This window comes from Aythya marila (assembly GCF_965140915.1).
Source record: "Aythya marila genome assembly, chromosome: 5".
Classification (NCBI taxonomy): domain Eukaryota; kingdom Metazoa; phylum Chordata; class Aves; order Anseriformes; family Anatidae; genus Aythya; species Aythya marila.
The window spans coordinates 54,027,683-54,046,132 of NC_139046.1; the positions used below are offsets into that span (position 1 = coordinate 54,027,683).

Sequence of the window (18,450 nt, forward strand, 5' to 3'; positions counted from 1 at the left end):
GCTTCTGAAGGACAAAATCTGGTCGGACTCTGGGCTGAGCCAGCAGAGGGAGATGCACGCATACGCACTTGGCCAATGCAAGTCTTCTGGAGGGAGGAGGCAAAGCACTTGGGGAGACTCTGGGGAGCTGCTTCCTGCACTCCCCAACCTCTACTGAGAGTCTGGGAAGCAACAGAACAGCTCCCTCATTATTTTTCTTTGACCACAACTCCCCTAACAAAATTAAAGAGGATGATGGGGAATGGATCCCTTAATCTGTCATTCATTTCTATGTTTTCCACTGAAATCCTAAAATCCTTTAAAGGATTTAGGCATTTAAGTCAAAACCAGCATATGCAAAGCCACATGGAGCAGCTGCCTGATTCTGGTGTATCTTGGACTTGCTTCACGCCGGCAGGCTGTGCTCAGTAGGTAGGATCATTGTCCCAGCTTAAAAAATGGATTTCTATCCCCCTGTTTCATCCAGACTTCCATTTGCACACCTGAAAAGACAGCCCTGTTGGGAGTTTTCCAGTCTTGTCTACCTTATTTTGACCGGCTTAGGGCCTCATGTCATGCAATTAGGTATGCTTTGTTCTCTAAATGTGGCTCTAAGAGGAAGCAAACCTGACTGGCCAAAGGCACTGAAGCAGAAGTGAGAAGTTGCTATCTCTGATCTACTCTCCCAAGATGGGTCGTTCATTTCATGTTCGTGAATCATTGGGTAAAATTTAGAAATTGTCTGGGAACTGGAACCCCAGGACTTTGTCCTTCCTCCTTCCAAATGCTATAATGGCTGTGCTCTCCTTTGCATGGGTGAACCTTCCAGCGAGGTGAACTATTCGGGTTTCACTGCCCCAGCTGTAGTGAGGTGGATGGCTGATGCCCTTTTTCCATCCTCTGGAGAGCATTTAGTCTCTTGTTAGTGTTAGGTTAGTCGAGTGGCCAGCAGAATTGTTCTCTGAGATGAGTAATGTGCAGTTCATTCTCAGGTCTTACCTCGCTTGTCTGCAATCACCACATACAGACGAGAGGTAAGTCCTGCATCCAGCAAGAGCTGTGGAGAAGGATGTAAAAGACATGGAAGCAGGAGAGTCTTCTTTCTGTCTTCTTTCAAACAATATTGCATGGAATTTCCATTAGGAATTGATTCCAGACCTTGAACCCTAAAGAAATGGAGGCACCAACCTCATTGTTGTAATTTGGTCGATTAAGTTCTACAGAGAGGTGGGAATTCAGACACACACAGCGTACTCTGTGCTCACTGTGTAGATTTTTTGTGAATTACCCTTTGGAGATGCTCACCCTTAGCCTGGGTATCCTAGTTATGGCTTTGTGCTGGAGAGGCCTACAGGTAGGCCCTACGTTTAACATCTGCCGTGGCCTAACTCCAGCACGCAGGCAATGCTCACAACTCTCAATTGCGGCCTCGTAGTCACACAATTTAGGATTAATTTGATGGCCTCAGCAGACTGAAATAAATCTGTTTGGAATTAGACGTATGTTTTAGGAAAAATGTGGGAAACAATAATAATTGTAGTTAAACAAGATTGCATCCTAAATGATAATTAAGCTTTTGTTGGTTGTTACAAGGGCAAATTTTTTTCTAATCTTAATGAAGTCCTAAGGCTCTAACCAAGTCCTAATGTGTCTTAGCCAAGTCATCAGTCACTGCTGAAATTCCTCTGTGAAGTTGTGGAAGGATCTGTCCTAGTGTCTCCCCATGAATTTTCTTAGTTCTTGCTAACTTCTTAAACATATTTTAATCATCGGGACTCTTTGAAACCCGCTTTGGGAACTGTTAATAATTAATAATGACATTTGAAGTTTCTCATGGTCGTAGCCAAGAGTTTTCCTTCAAGATACACTGCTCCATTCATTTCTGAAGGGCCATTCACCTCCAAGATAGATGAAGAGGCATAAGTAAACCCACCATAACCCCCCACTTTGTTCTCATAAATAGCCTGCAGAAAGGGGGAGAAATTGAAGTGAGAAAGGAGAACGTAAAATTAAGTAAGTAGAATATGTATGTTGTACTTCATGTAATATAAAATACTTATCAATCTAATAAATATATATATCAATATAATCTTAGTCTAATAACTCTGCCTGTTGAAAGTCTAGTTACCATAAATTCATGCTTCTCAGTAAGTAACCTGGGTGGGCTGACTTGGATTTGTGAGTTTCAAAAGTGGTGGCGGTTGAGTCAGTATTGGGAATGTACTCTGGAAGAGTCTCCTCTGAAACAGGAATGAATGCAGTGATGTGGAAGATACTTTCTTTCTCTAATGTTCTTCTCTCACATACTGGCAGCTTCTATTAAACTACATCTGCCTAAGACTGTTAATTCCACAGGGAACAAATTTGTTCGGAAGCTTAATAAGAAGCCAGTGTCCTGGAGGGAACAGATGTGGGGTCTTATATGAGATTTGACCTATGGTGGCAGCAACCGTTGAAGTCCCTAACAGGCTACGCTGTGCTTGGAATTCCTTCCCTTTGCAAGTGGAAGTTTTATATTTAACAACCCTGCAGATTTCTTAGAAGAGAGACCTGGCTGAGAAGACACGGAGAAATAAGTTTAGCCCTGGGCAGCAGTGACCAAAAGTTGTTACAGGATGGCTGCTGAGTGACTTATATCCAAGGCAGTCTTAATACATACCAAAATAGAGAAGTATGGATTTCACAGAGAACCTACTTCTTTCTGTAGATATTTTTCCCCAGAAAAAGGTCTGAGGATTAAATAGTTATGGAGATGAATTTCTTTTGCTTATGGACTAGCTGAGACAGTGTGATTAAGCAGCTAACATTCATGTGACTAATGCTTTGCAGTTGGGATGTTTCTCCAAGTAAGCTAGGAAACTAAAACATATTTACTTTTTTGTTTTGTTTTGACATGAGTTTTGCACAAACTCATTTCTTTTTTCTTACCTGTTACAGAAGCAGGTGTCTCCCTCTTCCCAGCAGTTTTGCTGATTTTTGAAACTGCATTTGTTGTTTTTTTTTTTTCTGGTTTTCGATTTTTTGGGTTTGAGCATCTTCAAAACAATTAATGTATTCATTAGCTTGTTAATTATAAGTAGTGATGGTTAAGTCTAATTAATTTAATAAGTATAATAATTCTATAAATTTATAACTTGCACACTGCCTTAAAAATGAAGGGAAATTCCATGAGCATCACATTTGTGCTTCTTTGAGCCTGAAAGGTAATATTTGGATCAAATGTTAGGGATTTGGGCTTTGTATTAGCAGTGCCAAGCTGAAAGCTCAGGACCTCATCCTGTTACTGAATGCCTTTACTGAAATTCACATGGATCAAAAAATGGAACTTAAACCAGACACATAGGCTAGGCTTGTAGACAGGAATATATTCACCCCTTTGGCTAGGAAGATGAAGAACTGTGCTGGCAGTGGGCATCATAGCGGAGACTGGCCAGGCAAGACTAATGGATGGAAGGGATTGGGGGGTGAAAACACAGGGGCAAGAAAGACCACACAGTCTAATTCCTAAGTCATGATGGAAAATTCAAACCACACTCATACTAAAGTGAACACTTGGGGTTGCCGTCATCCTGCAGTTAGGCAAACATTTCTTTTTAGGAGGAAAGGTGGGAGCACCTGGACTTCCGGGCTCAGCTTCAGTTTTGGGATGTGTTACGTCTCTCCTGCTTGAGGGTTCAAGGTTATGGAGCTAGTGTGATGCTGAGCTTGGTCGGGGTAGGCTTGCCCAGTCTGTTGTGTGCTGCTGACTTAATGGCTGCTCCTTCTTTTCCTAATACTTAAGTAAAGAATGCCTGTCCTTTGGCTATCTATTTGCAAAATTGGAAAATTCATATTCATATGTTAGAGCAAAATGAATATATATGAAGTGGTAGAGTTGTCAGACCATAAAAGTAAGTGTGCTGTTGGCTCTCTCTATACCTCGGTGAGTGCAGAGAGAAATCAAGTGACTCAGACCGCTAGATTTTACTGATCCCTGGAATAACCTGTTCCTGTTTCCTGTACATGCCTTTCAGGAATGGGAAATAAATCACTTCAGCATCAGAAGTAACCTAAAAATATTGCACTTGGAAAGACTTACTGTGGCATTCAAAATTTCAGAGGCACTGAAAGAGTGTATTTGGCTAAAGAAAAGAGAAGTTCAGGTTGTCCAGGGAACTCCACAGCAAGTTATTTTATTCTTGCAATATTGGGCAGGAAGCCACTTTGTTAAAGAAAAAAGTGTCACCTAGAAAGTGTGATACAAGTTCCAGTTGTGTGTTAGGAGTGCATAATACTGCTCTTGTTTAACCTGAGTCTTTCCATAGTAAAAGAGGGAGGTTTGGTTAATTTTGTTTCCTCACTGATGAAAAGTGTGAAGATGAATCTTAATTCCTGAAAAGATTAGAAATTCCTTTTAACCAATGTAATTATTCTCTCCTTCATTGTCCGTTCATTAAATGGGAGTTCTGACTTCAGTAAATGCAGTCATGCCCATTGTCTGTTGCTACCATCCCTAAAAGATCCGAGCTATTAACTATATTTAAACATTTACCAACTGTCTAAAAGTCACAGAGTTTGGGTATTACACTTTTTCCTAGATCCTGTATTTAAACTTTTCCTTCTTTTGGAGTAGGTAGAAAAATTCTTCAGAGTGCTTGGTTTTGAACTAAGTGTGCTTGCACATTTCTTACAATTGATGAAAGTAGCAAGGCATTTAATACAACTTTGATATCTTTTTAATAAGAAAACTCAAATGAAACCTAATTGATAATTGACCTTTTACAGTTGTTTGGACTGCAGTGGATCACTGCATAGGAGATGAAGCTATTTAAAGGAAAACGTTGCCTGTATTCTGCATCATTCTGAAGGATTTGCTAATGGTGTTGAAGGCCATGTGAAATTGGAAAACAAACTCTCAAAATTTAGGTATGCCCCTAGCTCACAGTGATTTTGTCAGAGGTGAATTCTGACACAGCCCTAGCACGGACGGCTTCTGCAGACTGAAGAAAGATTGTGTAGTGAGGGCTGCGTGTGATGTCAGTCCAAATTAGGCTGCGATGTGACTTCTCACAGGCTTGGAATTTTGCAAACGCAAGATGGGGATTGAAGTTTTCCTTTTCATCTTGAGTCAAAATACATAAGGTTGTTTTAGAGGCTAGTATATTTGTATGATGGGGTGATAAATTCAGATAGCACTGAGGACTGTTAGAGTTACGCACATACAGGATACTTTGGGGGTTTATTCTGCCTCAAGCAAAAGCTTCTAGGATTGTCTTTCGAAAAATATCCCTTAATTATATTCTCCATCCTCATAAGGCAAAATAGCAATAATGATGTTGTATTCATTACAGCAAAACGGCTTCTGAGAGACAGGACAGTTTTAGGTTTGAAAAAAAGCAATGGATGGAGATATTTGGCACCCATACTTTCCAGTACCTGCGTAATGGGCATTCATATAGAAGTTTTAGACTCTCTTCTCTTGAATAACCTTGTGGATAGTAGAGAACTTGCTAATTTTAAAACAGCTTTTATTGTAAGCATGTTTTTCTCTATACTATCTTGTTCTTTGACCTCAGCATTCGGTGTGAGCAGGACAATAAGCATTATAGCATTATTGCTTCTGTCATCTTTTTGGAGTTAAACATTTCTGGTTAGAGGACATGGCGTGTAGTTAAAAAATAAATAAATAAAAGAAAGAAAGAAAGAAAAAAAAAGATGTAAAGTTTTCAATCTGTGATTACACAAACCTGTTTCAGAATACAAAAATCTATCTTGTGTTGTCCTGGCGTGTAAGAAACTTGTCCTGTTGGTATAATGGGTGAAAGATAGGGGCTGTCTGTGCTTTTTTATGGTGCCTTGATTTCAAAAACACTCATGATCTAGATGTCAAAGATGTTGAAGACACTCAGCTTCCATTGACTTATGTAAGACTGAAGAATTTTTAAAACCACGCAGTGTGATGTCTGTTGATGGTGGTAGCTTTCCATTGATTTCTGCATGACCAATTCTTAAGGGTAATGTGTTTCACTGAACATATGCTGGGTAATAAATATGGAGAACAATCTATTTCAACTGTAGCTGATCTTTTTTTTATCAAAGTACTAGTCATACGCCAGAGAAGGGTGAAGCTAAAAGCTGCTCTTTCCAGTATGTGTTTAATGGGCGTTCGTAGAGAAACAGGTTTCATGTGCAGACAAGTATCTGCAATAAACCAATTAGCGTATGTACATTAGATGTTTTTGCAAAACACTGTTTGCATCTTTGTATAATGATATGGTCTTAAGCTCCACTTTTCTTTCCCTTTTATTTTACTAGCTTACCAAAAAAAGAAAAAAAGAAAAAAACAAACAACAACGCTCTTCCATGATAAAGTATTTATAAACTATGTCAAACAAATGTTAGAATGCAAGACCTAAGGCAAATTCCACACAAGTTACAGAGGAGCTGTTCCCCTCTCTTTTTACAGTCTTTGTTTATGAGTACCGAGAACCCTGTCCCCACAGATTTGCTGAACAGAGAATAGTCTGGGGGCTGACTTTACCAGCTTAGCAACCTCTTTGTTAAACTCCCCAGAGGGATGCCTCGCTTGTTCCAGGGAAGGCCCTGTACGGATTTACAAATCTAACTCAAATGCTAAGCAGCAGATTGTGCAAGGTTTATTGACTTTTTTACTATCCCAATTTTCTAAATGTAGTAATTGAGTTTGACTTCGGTAAACTACATCTGTTGCAGCAACATCTGTGAAGAAAGTAGCGGAAAAAATGCAGAAGCAAAGCTTGAGCTATCTGCTTTAGCGCTCTCCCTCTCGCCAGTAGAGGCATTACTGACCGAAGCTAGGAGAGTCTTTCCTTTCTGGCTGTGAAAGAGCCTGTCTCACTGCAAGGGTAAAAGCTATGTGCCTTTCTAAGAAAGACGGCAATGTCCTGTGTATCTGGATGTTACTCTGTGGGCTGCTGTCCTTTCACTCAGGAGAGTGGCTAAAGAATTAAGAGGATACAGTCGTTTCAACTCCAGTGAGGTAAGTGACGTGTCCAGCTGTGTGCCAGAGATAGCAGTGGTAGTGTTGGAGTTGGTGCACTTAATTCACTCTCTGCGCTTTGGAAGTTTTTATGGTGTGTTTGGGTGATGTCAGGACTGCTTCTGGGAACGTACCTGGGCTAACAAACTGCTTGTGGTAGCACAGAACTCAGTGTGTGCCAATATCTTGAGAGGCAAATGGGAATTGCCTTTCAATTGTGACTTTATCTGTGGTTAGAAGTATTTTTAGAAATTAAGCTAAAACAAGAGAAAAGTCCTCCTGTTTTCCTTTGATGCTTTGAACTTGTTCACATCTTACTATCATGAAAGGCCACAAAATGTTATTGAGATATTGATGTAGTGCAGCTTGTTGTTAAAGAAGAATAGACTGGAATAACTTCATAATTTCAGTATTTTCTTGATGTATTAAAGTATTTTATTAATATCCTAAACCAAAGTGCTGGGTTGTTGTACCATTCTTTTTTTTTTTTTTTTTAATTTCCACCTCATCCTGAAGTTACGTTGCATAATGCCTATTGTTGTCTGCATTGGTACAGGCTTCAGCAAAAGTGCTGGACATCGCAGCCAGCATTATTGCAAGGAATTGTCCCTGGTGAACAATATTTATCAATGCTTGTCTAACAACTGTCATCGCTGTTCACTTAACATTATTTTTTTTTTGGTCTGAACTAAAAAGTAAGAAATGTGCACTTTTTAATACCTAAGGATAACACTTGTTAAATGCAAATGTCTCCAAGTCACAGTTGCAGACAGAGAACAATGTAGGATCCAAAACAAGGTTGAAAAATACTGTTATCTCATGTTGGAACTTTGATTTCTCACAATAAATCTTGGGATATTAATTGCTCGTGCACCATTGACAAAATCAAGGGTGAATTTACTGTGATTTTTGCAGTCAACTTGTAAAAGGGTTGATACATGCATCGTGATGTTTTGGACCACGCAACATGCAACATATTTCAGGATGGTATAAACCATGTGTTTTTAGGCAGGAAGGCATAATTAATGATATCATTCACAAATACTGAATGACTTCCATCTAGGCATCATCAGTGATAGTTTGGTGTTCGCTCTTAATCAGAGTTATGTTAAAATCCAGTTCTTACTAAAGAGAGAGGGTGGAAGATGTAACAGAGAAGGATGAGGGGGGCAAAAAAAATCTCAGATATATGGTTAAGAATAAACTTTTCCTTGCTTCATATTCTGAGTAATATTCTCAACTCAAAAGTGGGGAAAATTCAATATACAATTAAAAATATATAAAAGGTTATGAGGCACCTCATAATAAAAATGATATCTATAAGTTTTAACAAAATAGAAGATATTGAGATATTATTATTTATAATAAAAGATATTATTATTTGTTGACAAAATAATATCTTAAATTTTTAGTGTTTTACTGAATGTGACTTTTGCTGTTTTAAAGGTACATGACGGATGGTGGTTTGGGCCTCTACACACGAAGGCTAAACCGGCTGCCCGATGGCATGGCTGCAGTGCGGGAGACGATGCAGCGTAACACTTCTCTGGGACTGGGAGATGCTGACAGGTAAGATATCAACCAGCAAATGCTTGGATATAATTGTGCATTTAATTCAAGCTGTATCTAATACATATTAGAACCCTAAGATTAAATAGCTTTAGAAATTCAGATAGTGGATACGTGACTATAAACCTCTCCACAGTATGTTAGGCTATGCATTCATGGAGGTGTCAGGATAAATACCAACTTTGTCTCCTGATTGCTTTGTTGAATTTTCATCTGGGCTTTTGTGCACAGAACTTACACAAGAAAATGTAAAACTTCTATTTTATTAGCTTATGAAATCAGAAAATCCGGTGATTCCATGTGAATGGTGAAGGCCAAAGATGAACAATTAGGATTAAAAATCCGTAAATAATGAGAGTGTCATCATACAGGAAGCAGGGAGATGGACCGTAATGAGACCTACATTGTGGTGGAGTTGAGTCAGATGGGTTAAATACTTCTGCTTTCAATGGTATCAGCCTATAGCTGCTTCTTTCCCTCCCAAACACAAAACCTGATGAATGTTACTGCTGTTGTAGTATGTGAACTGTGTTGTTTTTCTTCCATGAGGTGACCCTAAGTAACAGATTTTGAATTGAAGGTTTGAACCAGTTTTTGAACTAAAAGTTTTGTTTGTTTGTTTTGTTATTCAGAGGTCTTCCCAGGGACATAAGTGTAGTTTACGTAATGTAGTTTGATATGACCGATACCATCCTGATAGCAATACATGGACTAAGGCATGATACCAAGGACAAGTGATAGAGAATCTGGCCTTGTTTTCAAAGAAACGTGCTCTAACTGTTCTGGTGTTCTCTTGACATTACTAAAGATTGGGATGGTAAATGTCAATAAAAGAACCAAAAGCTTTTAGAGGATCTCAGCTCGGTTTCAATTATTAAGTCAACATATGCTCGCCAGTTGCAAAATAGCCTAGATTTTTAAGGAGCTCCTATCTGTTTCTGAAATTTGCAACCTGAAACCCATACTCAGCCAAGAGCATTCCTGGCTGCCTGTGGGTGAAGACATTGCCACCTGGTGATGTAACTGAAGACAAATCATCCTTGTCTGTTGCTGCAGCTTCTGAACATTGACACGTTAACAGAACCTAATATAAAACACAGCTTTATAGTACAGAATTTGTATAATATAAACTATGTAATTGTTTAAGTAATAGTGAGCATTTTGGAGAGCTAGTCATTCATCGCCTGGTTAACAGTTTCTGCTCTTGCAGCACCTTTTCTTGGTACATAAATTATATTCACGTTTTATTTACTAATCTCCTTTCCTGAAGACACCACTCACAAGCACCAATTACATACGTTCCACAAGAGATATTATCTGTATGTTTAAAAAAAATTCCACCTAGGATGGGATTGTGACACGGTAAAATGTAATCCCTAGTTAATGGTTAATGTCAATTATTTCAGCTTGGAAAATAATTCTTTCAGTTCAGACTGGGGGGGGAAAGGGGGCTTACACATAATAAAGACTATGTATAGCTGGCAAGTTAGCTGCAACATGAGATTTGATTTAGTCTTTTCAGTTTAGAATGCAAGCCTATTCACCTTATGCAGACGATCAGAGTTTCCTGACAATAAGTGGGCAATTTAAAAATAGCTTCTCTTTGTTTGCTGGGTGATCATAATGTGCAAATTAAACAAAGCAAAAGAAAAAAAAAATAATCTTAGATTCAGCTGCAGTTTTACAGGGTGAAAATTGGCATAAGGAAAAGGAGTTTAATAAAAAAAAAAAAAGTGCAGTAATGAATTGCTTTTTTTATTCTGTGAAGAGAGGCAATAAGGAGTTCTGAGCTGCTTTATTGGTACACCCAGAAACATATGAAGATTAAATTTAGCTTGTTCAAAACAGATGTTAATTGACTGCATGGGAGAATGAGTGTGAAAGGCTATGAACCTTTAGGTATAAGGTTAATCATTAAAAAGTTATCAGAGGAATTTTTGCAGTTCGCCTTCTTGTTTAGCTTCTTATGTTATTAATTGTAGAAGTGTAGTTGTAAAGTTCTTACTCATTGGCTCTGGCAATGTAAAGCACAGACCTTAGAAGGTATATTTTCCCCTGCAGCAGGGAAATCCAAATGAGGCAATTTAATTTAACGCTTGATTGCAAGGTTAATGGAATCATTGCACAACACAGCTGAGCTTATTTATTCACTTCAAGACAATTTGTGTTTGCATGGAACAAAGGCATTTTAAATGAAAAAAGGCATTAAGAATGCCCTTTTATTTGGTTTGTGATTTTTTTTTTGAGGTTTTAAATTAGCCACTTATGGTTTGTCTTCTATGTATATGGACATGGTGCGTACCATCTGGTATCTGAAGTTTGTTTCATATTGCAAGGCACATAGTTGCTTGATCTGAGACTTAATTCTGCCCTTCCAGTCATATATGCAACTTTTGTTTATAAATGTATACAAATAAGATGGAAGAAATTTGAAACTCGGTTTTGAGTAACACTTTCTGTAATTGCTTGCTTATATAACTTCTTAATTAGATAAGATAATTGAGACCTGTGCTGACTTATCACATTTTTGTAAATAGGTCAGGAGACTCTATTCATGGATGTGAGCTTGTAAAGATCAACTTCAGTGCTGTTATTAAGGAAATGGCTCTATGATTATGATTTTTTTTAAGCCTCGGTGACGGAGTGCCTAAATAACTACTTCCAAGCATGATTCACGTGGATTGTTTCACTTCAGTAGTTTAATTTGCGGTTGTGTGAACTACAGACCTTTGCAAAGGAGTGTAAGGCATAAAAAGGTCTTCCCAATGTGTCCTTCTCAAAGTCTCTTCTGACTCCAAGGAGCTGTCTCATCAGGTATCACGTTACATTGCCTTTGTACTTCCAACAGCTACAGCATTTGTGATCTGGAGGTAAAAACACGGCTCAGCTGTTGAGTGTGGATAGGATTGAACTGCTCTTTAAAAGTGTTTCTGTGTCAGGATGACTTTAATGACAGTCTTATCATACTTACGGCTCTGCAGTTAAAGCAAGAGCATATTCAGTTAACTGTCAGGAGGACTGGTGACTGAAACCAGCTCCTGGTAGTCAGTGGCATTTCCTGCTTTTGGCAGGATTCTTGGATAATCCCTGGTGAGAACACGGAGGAGAGGAGACAGAGACAAACAGGAAGGAAAAACTGAAAGTGAAACAGTAATGGAGCAGAAAGCCAGAGGGCATCCTATGCAGAGTATAAATATATCACTATGAATGTCATTGAATGTAGTTGTTTTTTTTTTCCCTAGATACTACCATTTATAGCAATTTCTAAAAAAGGTAAGAATTCTGGCTTTCAAAGTAACTTCAGAGTAATATTTTGCTTTCATTTTGCATTTTTTAAAAATAGGTTAAGGTTATTTATGTGTCTCTTGACTCAATTAATAGCCAGTGCTTCACATTCTTTCATACAGCAAAACCCCTAAACTGCAGTGTGTTTAAATTGACTCACTGATACTTAATATCTTGAATCCTGTTAAAGTCACGAGATTATTGAAAAGATGGGTTAGTGTTCAGGGCAGGAGGGAGATTGTTGAACTACCTTGGTAATCATGGGAACCAGTGTTACACTTCAGAAGAGCTGAAAAGCAAGCTGACGCTTGTCATGAAGTTCAGGACAATATTGTCCTGTCCTGAAAAGTGGGGAGAGGAGGAGATGTTACAGGTTTTAGAAGGCATCAAATTCACCGTAAACAGCATATGAATATAGACAAAATACTGAGGGCTGTCATTAAGAAACTGCATCACGTGTTCTTTTTAGGCACTACTGTATTGTACGCGATGGAAAAATGTAAAAATGTACCAAAAATGCGTAATTTTCTTAAGATATCCTTTGTTACGTAGTTTTGTGGTAGAATAAGACACCTTTAATTACTGAGTATGTGTTTGCAGTTTTTCCTCTTAACTGAGACTATGGAGCTAAAGCTAAATGAAGATGTCTGCAATTCCCGGCTTTGCGGTTCAGGACTTAAATCCTCCTTTCAGAGAATATCCATTAGGAATTCTATCCCTTTATTATCTATCTCATTATTACTGTAGTTTTGCTACTCTAGCACTGGTAGCATGTTCCACAGAGAAAAAATAAGGAAAGTGTCTGGAGTAGACACACAGACCGGATAGTCTTTGACTATCATGTTAAAACATGATTGGGTTATGTTTTAAACTTCAGGCGGACACAACTCTGATAAAAAGACATAGAAGCAGATATTCTTGTATTGTAATGGCATTGGAATTCCCATCATCTCCTTCCCCCACAGCATCTCCCCCTCCTGCCTTCCTCCCTCAGGGGCGTTGACATAAGTGTTTGTGGAGTTGCACGGTAAACGAGCATAACAGGGAGATTCGAGCATAACAGGGAGATGCATCTGGGGTTTTATATGGATGGCTTTGTGGAGGGAGCATCTCCTTTCTGTCAGGAGCAAGGGTACCTGTGTTCCTTGAAGTCCTCAGGAGACCTCAGCTAAGAAAGATGCTTGCAAGCTGTCATCTCTGTACCTGGAAGATCTTACACCATCAATCTGCAGTTTCTTCATTTCTAGAAAGCCTCAACAGTGTACTTGCATCAGTTGTTATGATTAATGTAATATATAAATTCTACTTGTCCAATTTTTAATTTGGTAAGACAGCAGAACACCCCTATATAAAGACCACGTATACTAAATTAAAAAAAATGGAAAAATCTGCAGTTGGCTTTAAGGTAAAATAGATGAAAAAGTAAACACCCAACACCTTGTCATTTGTTGTTTACTGTGTCTGTGCTGTGAGTCCCTGCCCCATGTAAATACATGTCCAAGTATAGTTGCTTAATAGCAAAGTCACACGACTGGTGAGATTCACAGACAACAGATGTTTGCTTGACCATCTGTTTGGATTTTAACACTAAATCAGGAAAAATACTACTATTTCTAAATATGAAGGTTGTGCCTTGGTACCTATAGATACCTATCTCTCTGTCTTTGAAAGATCCCACGTTTATCTTGAGAACTGACTCTCAGAAACAAGGAAATTCACATTGCAAAGATTCTTTGAAGTTTATGGCCTTGGGATCTGCAGATTAGAATCACAATACCAAATACTTTTATTTTCCAAGGAATCTTTTAACAACCAGTAGTCCAAAGTGGTTTTAGGTTACATAAAGTAATTGCAAAGTTAAGCAATGAATAGTAGTTGAAAGCAAGGGTAGGGTAGCTATACCCCAGGGCTGAAATTAGCAGTATCTAAAGGAAAAAAAAGACATTCTACTTTTAAACGAGGCAAGGTTAGTCAAGGGAAGTAGTATCTTTTGGCAGATCAGTTTCTGTGCTCTGAGGATGGCAGACTTTTGGGTGAAAAAGCTTTTCTTCAGGTCTGAAATAGAATTGAAAATTTTCATTACTAAATACAAGTTGAGAACAGTTGCTCTAACTTTACCTGGATTATTAGTAGTCTAGAGCAACTCTTAAAGACAGACGATACCTGTGAAGCGGAGAAGGATTTGGCAAGGAAAGGCGTAATACAAGGTTTATGTGTTGTAGAGATATGGATAATTTATCACCTGTGTAGCATAGAGTGGTTAACTGGGGAGAGGGAGCAAATTATTACTGACTGTAAAAGTCTGTCTCTGTATTGAATCTATGATTTTTAATGTCCACTGGAGTTGTGATTTGGTTATTCTGGTTTATTCTTTGAAGACGCTCTATAGAACTCCCTTGCAGAAGAGAAGGAAGAGCTCAGAAATAAAGTAGCTGTGTGAGAATTGCCTCCCTTTGGGCAATGAGGTTCTTTTCAGCTTTGTGGCTTGCATCATGTGAATGCATTCAGTGGGCAGAGTAAAGCATTTTTTTTTTTAAATAAAAAAATAAAAAATTCCACGCACATATTTTGGGGGTATGTATGGTACACTGGATGAAGTAAATTAGTCTGCGGGAAGAACATATGTGGGATTTGGTGATTGCATCAATTCCATTTAGAGAGGCATGGTGGAATGGAGATCTGCTGGGAGGTTTTACCTTTTTTTCTCGGGCTTGGTCTGTTTTTACTCACTGAATGATGGTATGCCGCGAGCTTGCTTCCAACAGTGAGTTTAGTGAAGTTGGGGGCTGTATAAAGGCTGGAAAGCGCATTGAGATTTTCATCAGAGATTGTAGTTATCTAAAAATTGCTGTCCAGGCTCTAGTTCATCACATCACAGAGCAGCATACAGCAGTAGCAATATATGATTGTGGGGGGTTGGGGATGGGTGGTGGCCAAAAGGGGTGCCAAAACAGTTTTGCCAATTTAACTGACTTCTTGTAAAAGAGCAAATTGTTTTCCTATGGGACAGTCCCTTTTCCACGTATCCATGGCCAGAACCAGATGTTACTGCATCATAGAACCTATGTGCATCCCTGTCACAGTAAGGTAAATCAAGAATTATCCTGTTCCTGTATTTTAACTAAGACCTGTTTTAGTAGCCTTGCAGATTGACAAAACAGTTGAGAGCAGTTGTTGACCTTTTTCAGAAGTTTCTTCCATTGAGGAGGTATAGTTCTACCACACTATGCTAAACACCAAAAACAGAAACAAACCACCCTGCAACTGCAAGTCACTCCCTCCAAAGTTAGTAGATTAGGTAATCTTTCTGCTAGACTGTCACTACAGTTTTAAAACCCATCTTCAGGATTTTTTTATTATTATTATTTTTTATTTTTTTTGCTTAGATGGAAGTGCTAAAGATGGAGGCAATATCTAGGTTTTAGGAATTGCATTTCTTGTTATAACTTTTTTCCTCATCTCATGCCCCCTTTTTTAGTTACTGTGATTCCTCATTCCTTTATATGTTAGGAGGTATTTCCATCTCTGCTCTAGCATCTAATTAAAATGCTTAAGTTTGGAGCTAAAGTTCACTACAAAGCTAATGGAAGATAGCAGGTGCTTCAAGGGAGCAGCTCAAAATGTCCAAGGACATTAGGACCCTCTTTTTGCTCATATACTCCATAGATTCCTCTGTGAGCAGTCACTTCACATCGAAAGCTGTGCTGCTGTGTGTATACAGGTGAGGGGACCTTACTTTTTCCAGAACTGCAGATATTGATTCTATGGAAACAGAAAAACTGCCTAATTTAAACAGCAGAATGATTTGCATGTACGGCGTGGCAAAATAAAGATCCTACTCCACTGGAACGAGATTTTCTCCAAGTGACATTTCCTTCCACATGCACGCGCTCTATGTGTCTAAATACAAAGTTGATCTAAGTGCTGCTTTAGAGCCTCTGCTGAACTCCTTGATATTTCTGATTCCATTGCCAGAGATTAGCACTGTCTTTTCTGTTGTATAAAGTGGCTTTTAAAATACTTTAGGCATGTGGGAAATTAAGCTTGTATTCTAAGGGTAAACAAGATTGTAGATACAAAGACCATTTTGAACTGTATCAGGGTCTTTTGTGCTTTGCATGACAAACCGAAGAATGTGAAATGCTTGCTGACATAGTGCAGACTTTGTTATTTAGTTTTCCATGTCGAATGGCAAGAGAGTCAACATAGTCTCACAACTGACCTACACCAGTAACCTCTGAGTTTGGGATTTGGAGATTGAATAGATAAAACTAATAGCAGACAGCTGTCAGGCTCCAATAGAAGAATCCAAGTTTGGGGCTGTTAGACTGGTGTGGAAGCTCATTGTGGCTATAAAGCAATTTTCAAGACTGGTGACTTTTTCAAATATGACAGAATGTCTCTCTTGAAAATACAAAGTTTCTCCCTTTGGTCTCTATCTGTTGTTTCTCCTTAGATAGTTTCTTGGTGCTTTGGAGTTGTCCATAACTTTGTTTCACTGAAATAGGCTTTCTGCTCCTCTTCTGTAGCCACATGTTCTTTTGTGACCATAATTATATGCTATTAGTATTAGCTTACGTGTTAATAAAAATATTAATGTTAATAGGCAGGATCTAAGTTTTCTGTTTAGCGGGTAAACATTTTCTTTAATCGTATTCTTTGACAAGTTATATCAAAATTTTGAGTTCGATTTTAAGATGCTTTTATCTTCCTGAATGCTCTTCCAAGGACTTTCTGGGGCTTTTTGTTTCTTTACTCTAATGATTAGCTTTACTCAGTCATTTATTCCAAGTCATGTACCCCTCAGTGAAGGGAGGGGACACCCTCTGAAATGACCAGTGGGAAGCCTGCAAGGAATTTGGGATATCCAGATGTGTTGAGGGATCCATTGCCTATATAGAGAAATACTACTCACAGTTCAGACAGCTAACTGAAGTTGTTTGGTACTAATAGCCCTCTATATCCAATACATATCCACATCTGCAGCATAGCAGGAGCAGCTGTAAGGTATGCACAGCTTGGGGTCATATTTTATTTTAAATGGTATGTATTTCATAGGTAGTCATCTCTCTCAGCTGCTGTGTATGGCAGCTCCTCTGCTAATGAAGTAATGGGGATACCTTTGGGCTGACTGATGTCCAGAGAAAGGAAAGAGAGCCTGACCTAGCACTCATCAAGGCAAAGATGTGTTCTGCTACATGGAAGGTTCACTCCCTATTTCCAGGGCAATTGAAGAAGAGGTGCATGCTCTTCCCTCCTCACACAAACATTGTTTACTAATTATAATTTATATTTTCATAAAGAAGGGAATGTCTCATTACTCATGTACGTCTCTACAAAGCATTTGCTGTTCCACTGCTGCAGGGTGACTCCTGAAAGCCAGAAGGCTAACAAGCGTAGAAATTCAGGAGCATGGAGCATGTCATTTGAATGTCCATCTCCACTGGAGGAGCTTTCCAGCTCTGGCAAGGAGCTTGCACTGTGTTTTGCAAAAGGGGAGTGACAAGGGAGTGGCAGGGGCAAAAGTGCATCCTTGTATTTTTGCTGCCCTGCATTCTGGGAGCTACTGTATTTATATCAGGCCATTCCTTGGTGTCATGATAACTTCCTTGGTGGCCAGCAAACTACTCCGTATTGGGGGTCAGTAGCCTCCTTATCTTTGAGTCCTACTCTGCTCTTCTCCATTCCTCAGCTTCCTCATGGTTTAGGGATTTTCAAGCAGTATGATAAGGTGACTTTGTGACCTTTTTATGACAGCTAATAGGATTCACAGTGAAGTTGAGACTCCACAGAACAAGTAGTCACTTTGCTCCTGCTCTTTCTGAGCTGAGATTCAACGTCCTGAGGCTTAGTTAATGCAGCTGCATGGGGTTTAAAGGTTCTCTGCTGTTACATAAACAGGCATTAAGTCTTTCACATGGTAGTCTCATGTTGCTTAGGTATATACAGTTAAATATAGATTTGGCCAGGGTGAGTAATTGCATGCTCTATGCTAGAAACACTTGGAGCTACGTTGTGCTGTAACAGGAGTATTATGAGAATGTATATGATTTGGTTTTACTATTAAAAGTTTTTGCTATTCGCACTAAAAATAAAACATCTAATTTTATTAACACTTAGGGCAGCAATTCGAGACTAATTAATTTGATGTAAGTAGCATTGGAACAGTGCAAAACCCATGTGTCGAGTTAGAACAGCGAGCCTCAGCAGGCTGGATCATGCTAGAGGCGATGTTTATGTATGTCCAGGTATATATGGTCAATAAGTAGCCAGAGGATCCGCGCTAAACATTGGAAACCTGATTACTGCCTGGGCAAAGTCCAAGGGCTGAATTCAGCTCTTTTTCACTACATGATTTTTTTTCTTTCTTAACTGACAAAGGCTCAGCTCAGCAGCTGCTGTGGAGTTGCCATGTGCTGCCATCAGCCCCAAGTAATGTTTTTATCTTTTTGATCTACTTTTAACTTTAAAGTTTATCTTCTCTGATTGTGTTGGTAGTTTAAGTTCATTTTCATATATATATATCAACTAATTCATTCGTTTTGGTTTGGGGGAAATGAGCAAACCACCTTCAGTGTTCAAAAGGTTTTATTCCCACTTTCATGTTGATTGTCAAGATT

General features: G+C 38.8%; 1 protein-coding gene across 5 annotated transcripts in view; it reads left to right on the plus strand.

Moving 5' to 3' along the window:
- NAV2 (neuron navigator 2) overlaps positions 1–18,450 on the plus strand; it is a 397,581-nt gene that overhangs the window by 302,119 nt on the left and 77,012 nt on the right. For all 5 annotated transcript variants that reach the window (XM_082761145.1, XM_082761144.1, XM_082761146.1 and 2 more), the window contains one exon: positions 8,423–8,545. In XM_082761145.1, coding sequence (XP_082617271.1) covers positions 8,423–8,545 — 123 coding nt within the window. The remainder of the gene's footprint in view (positions 1–8,422; positions 8,546–18,450) is intronic.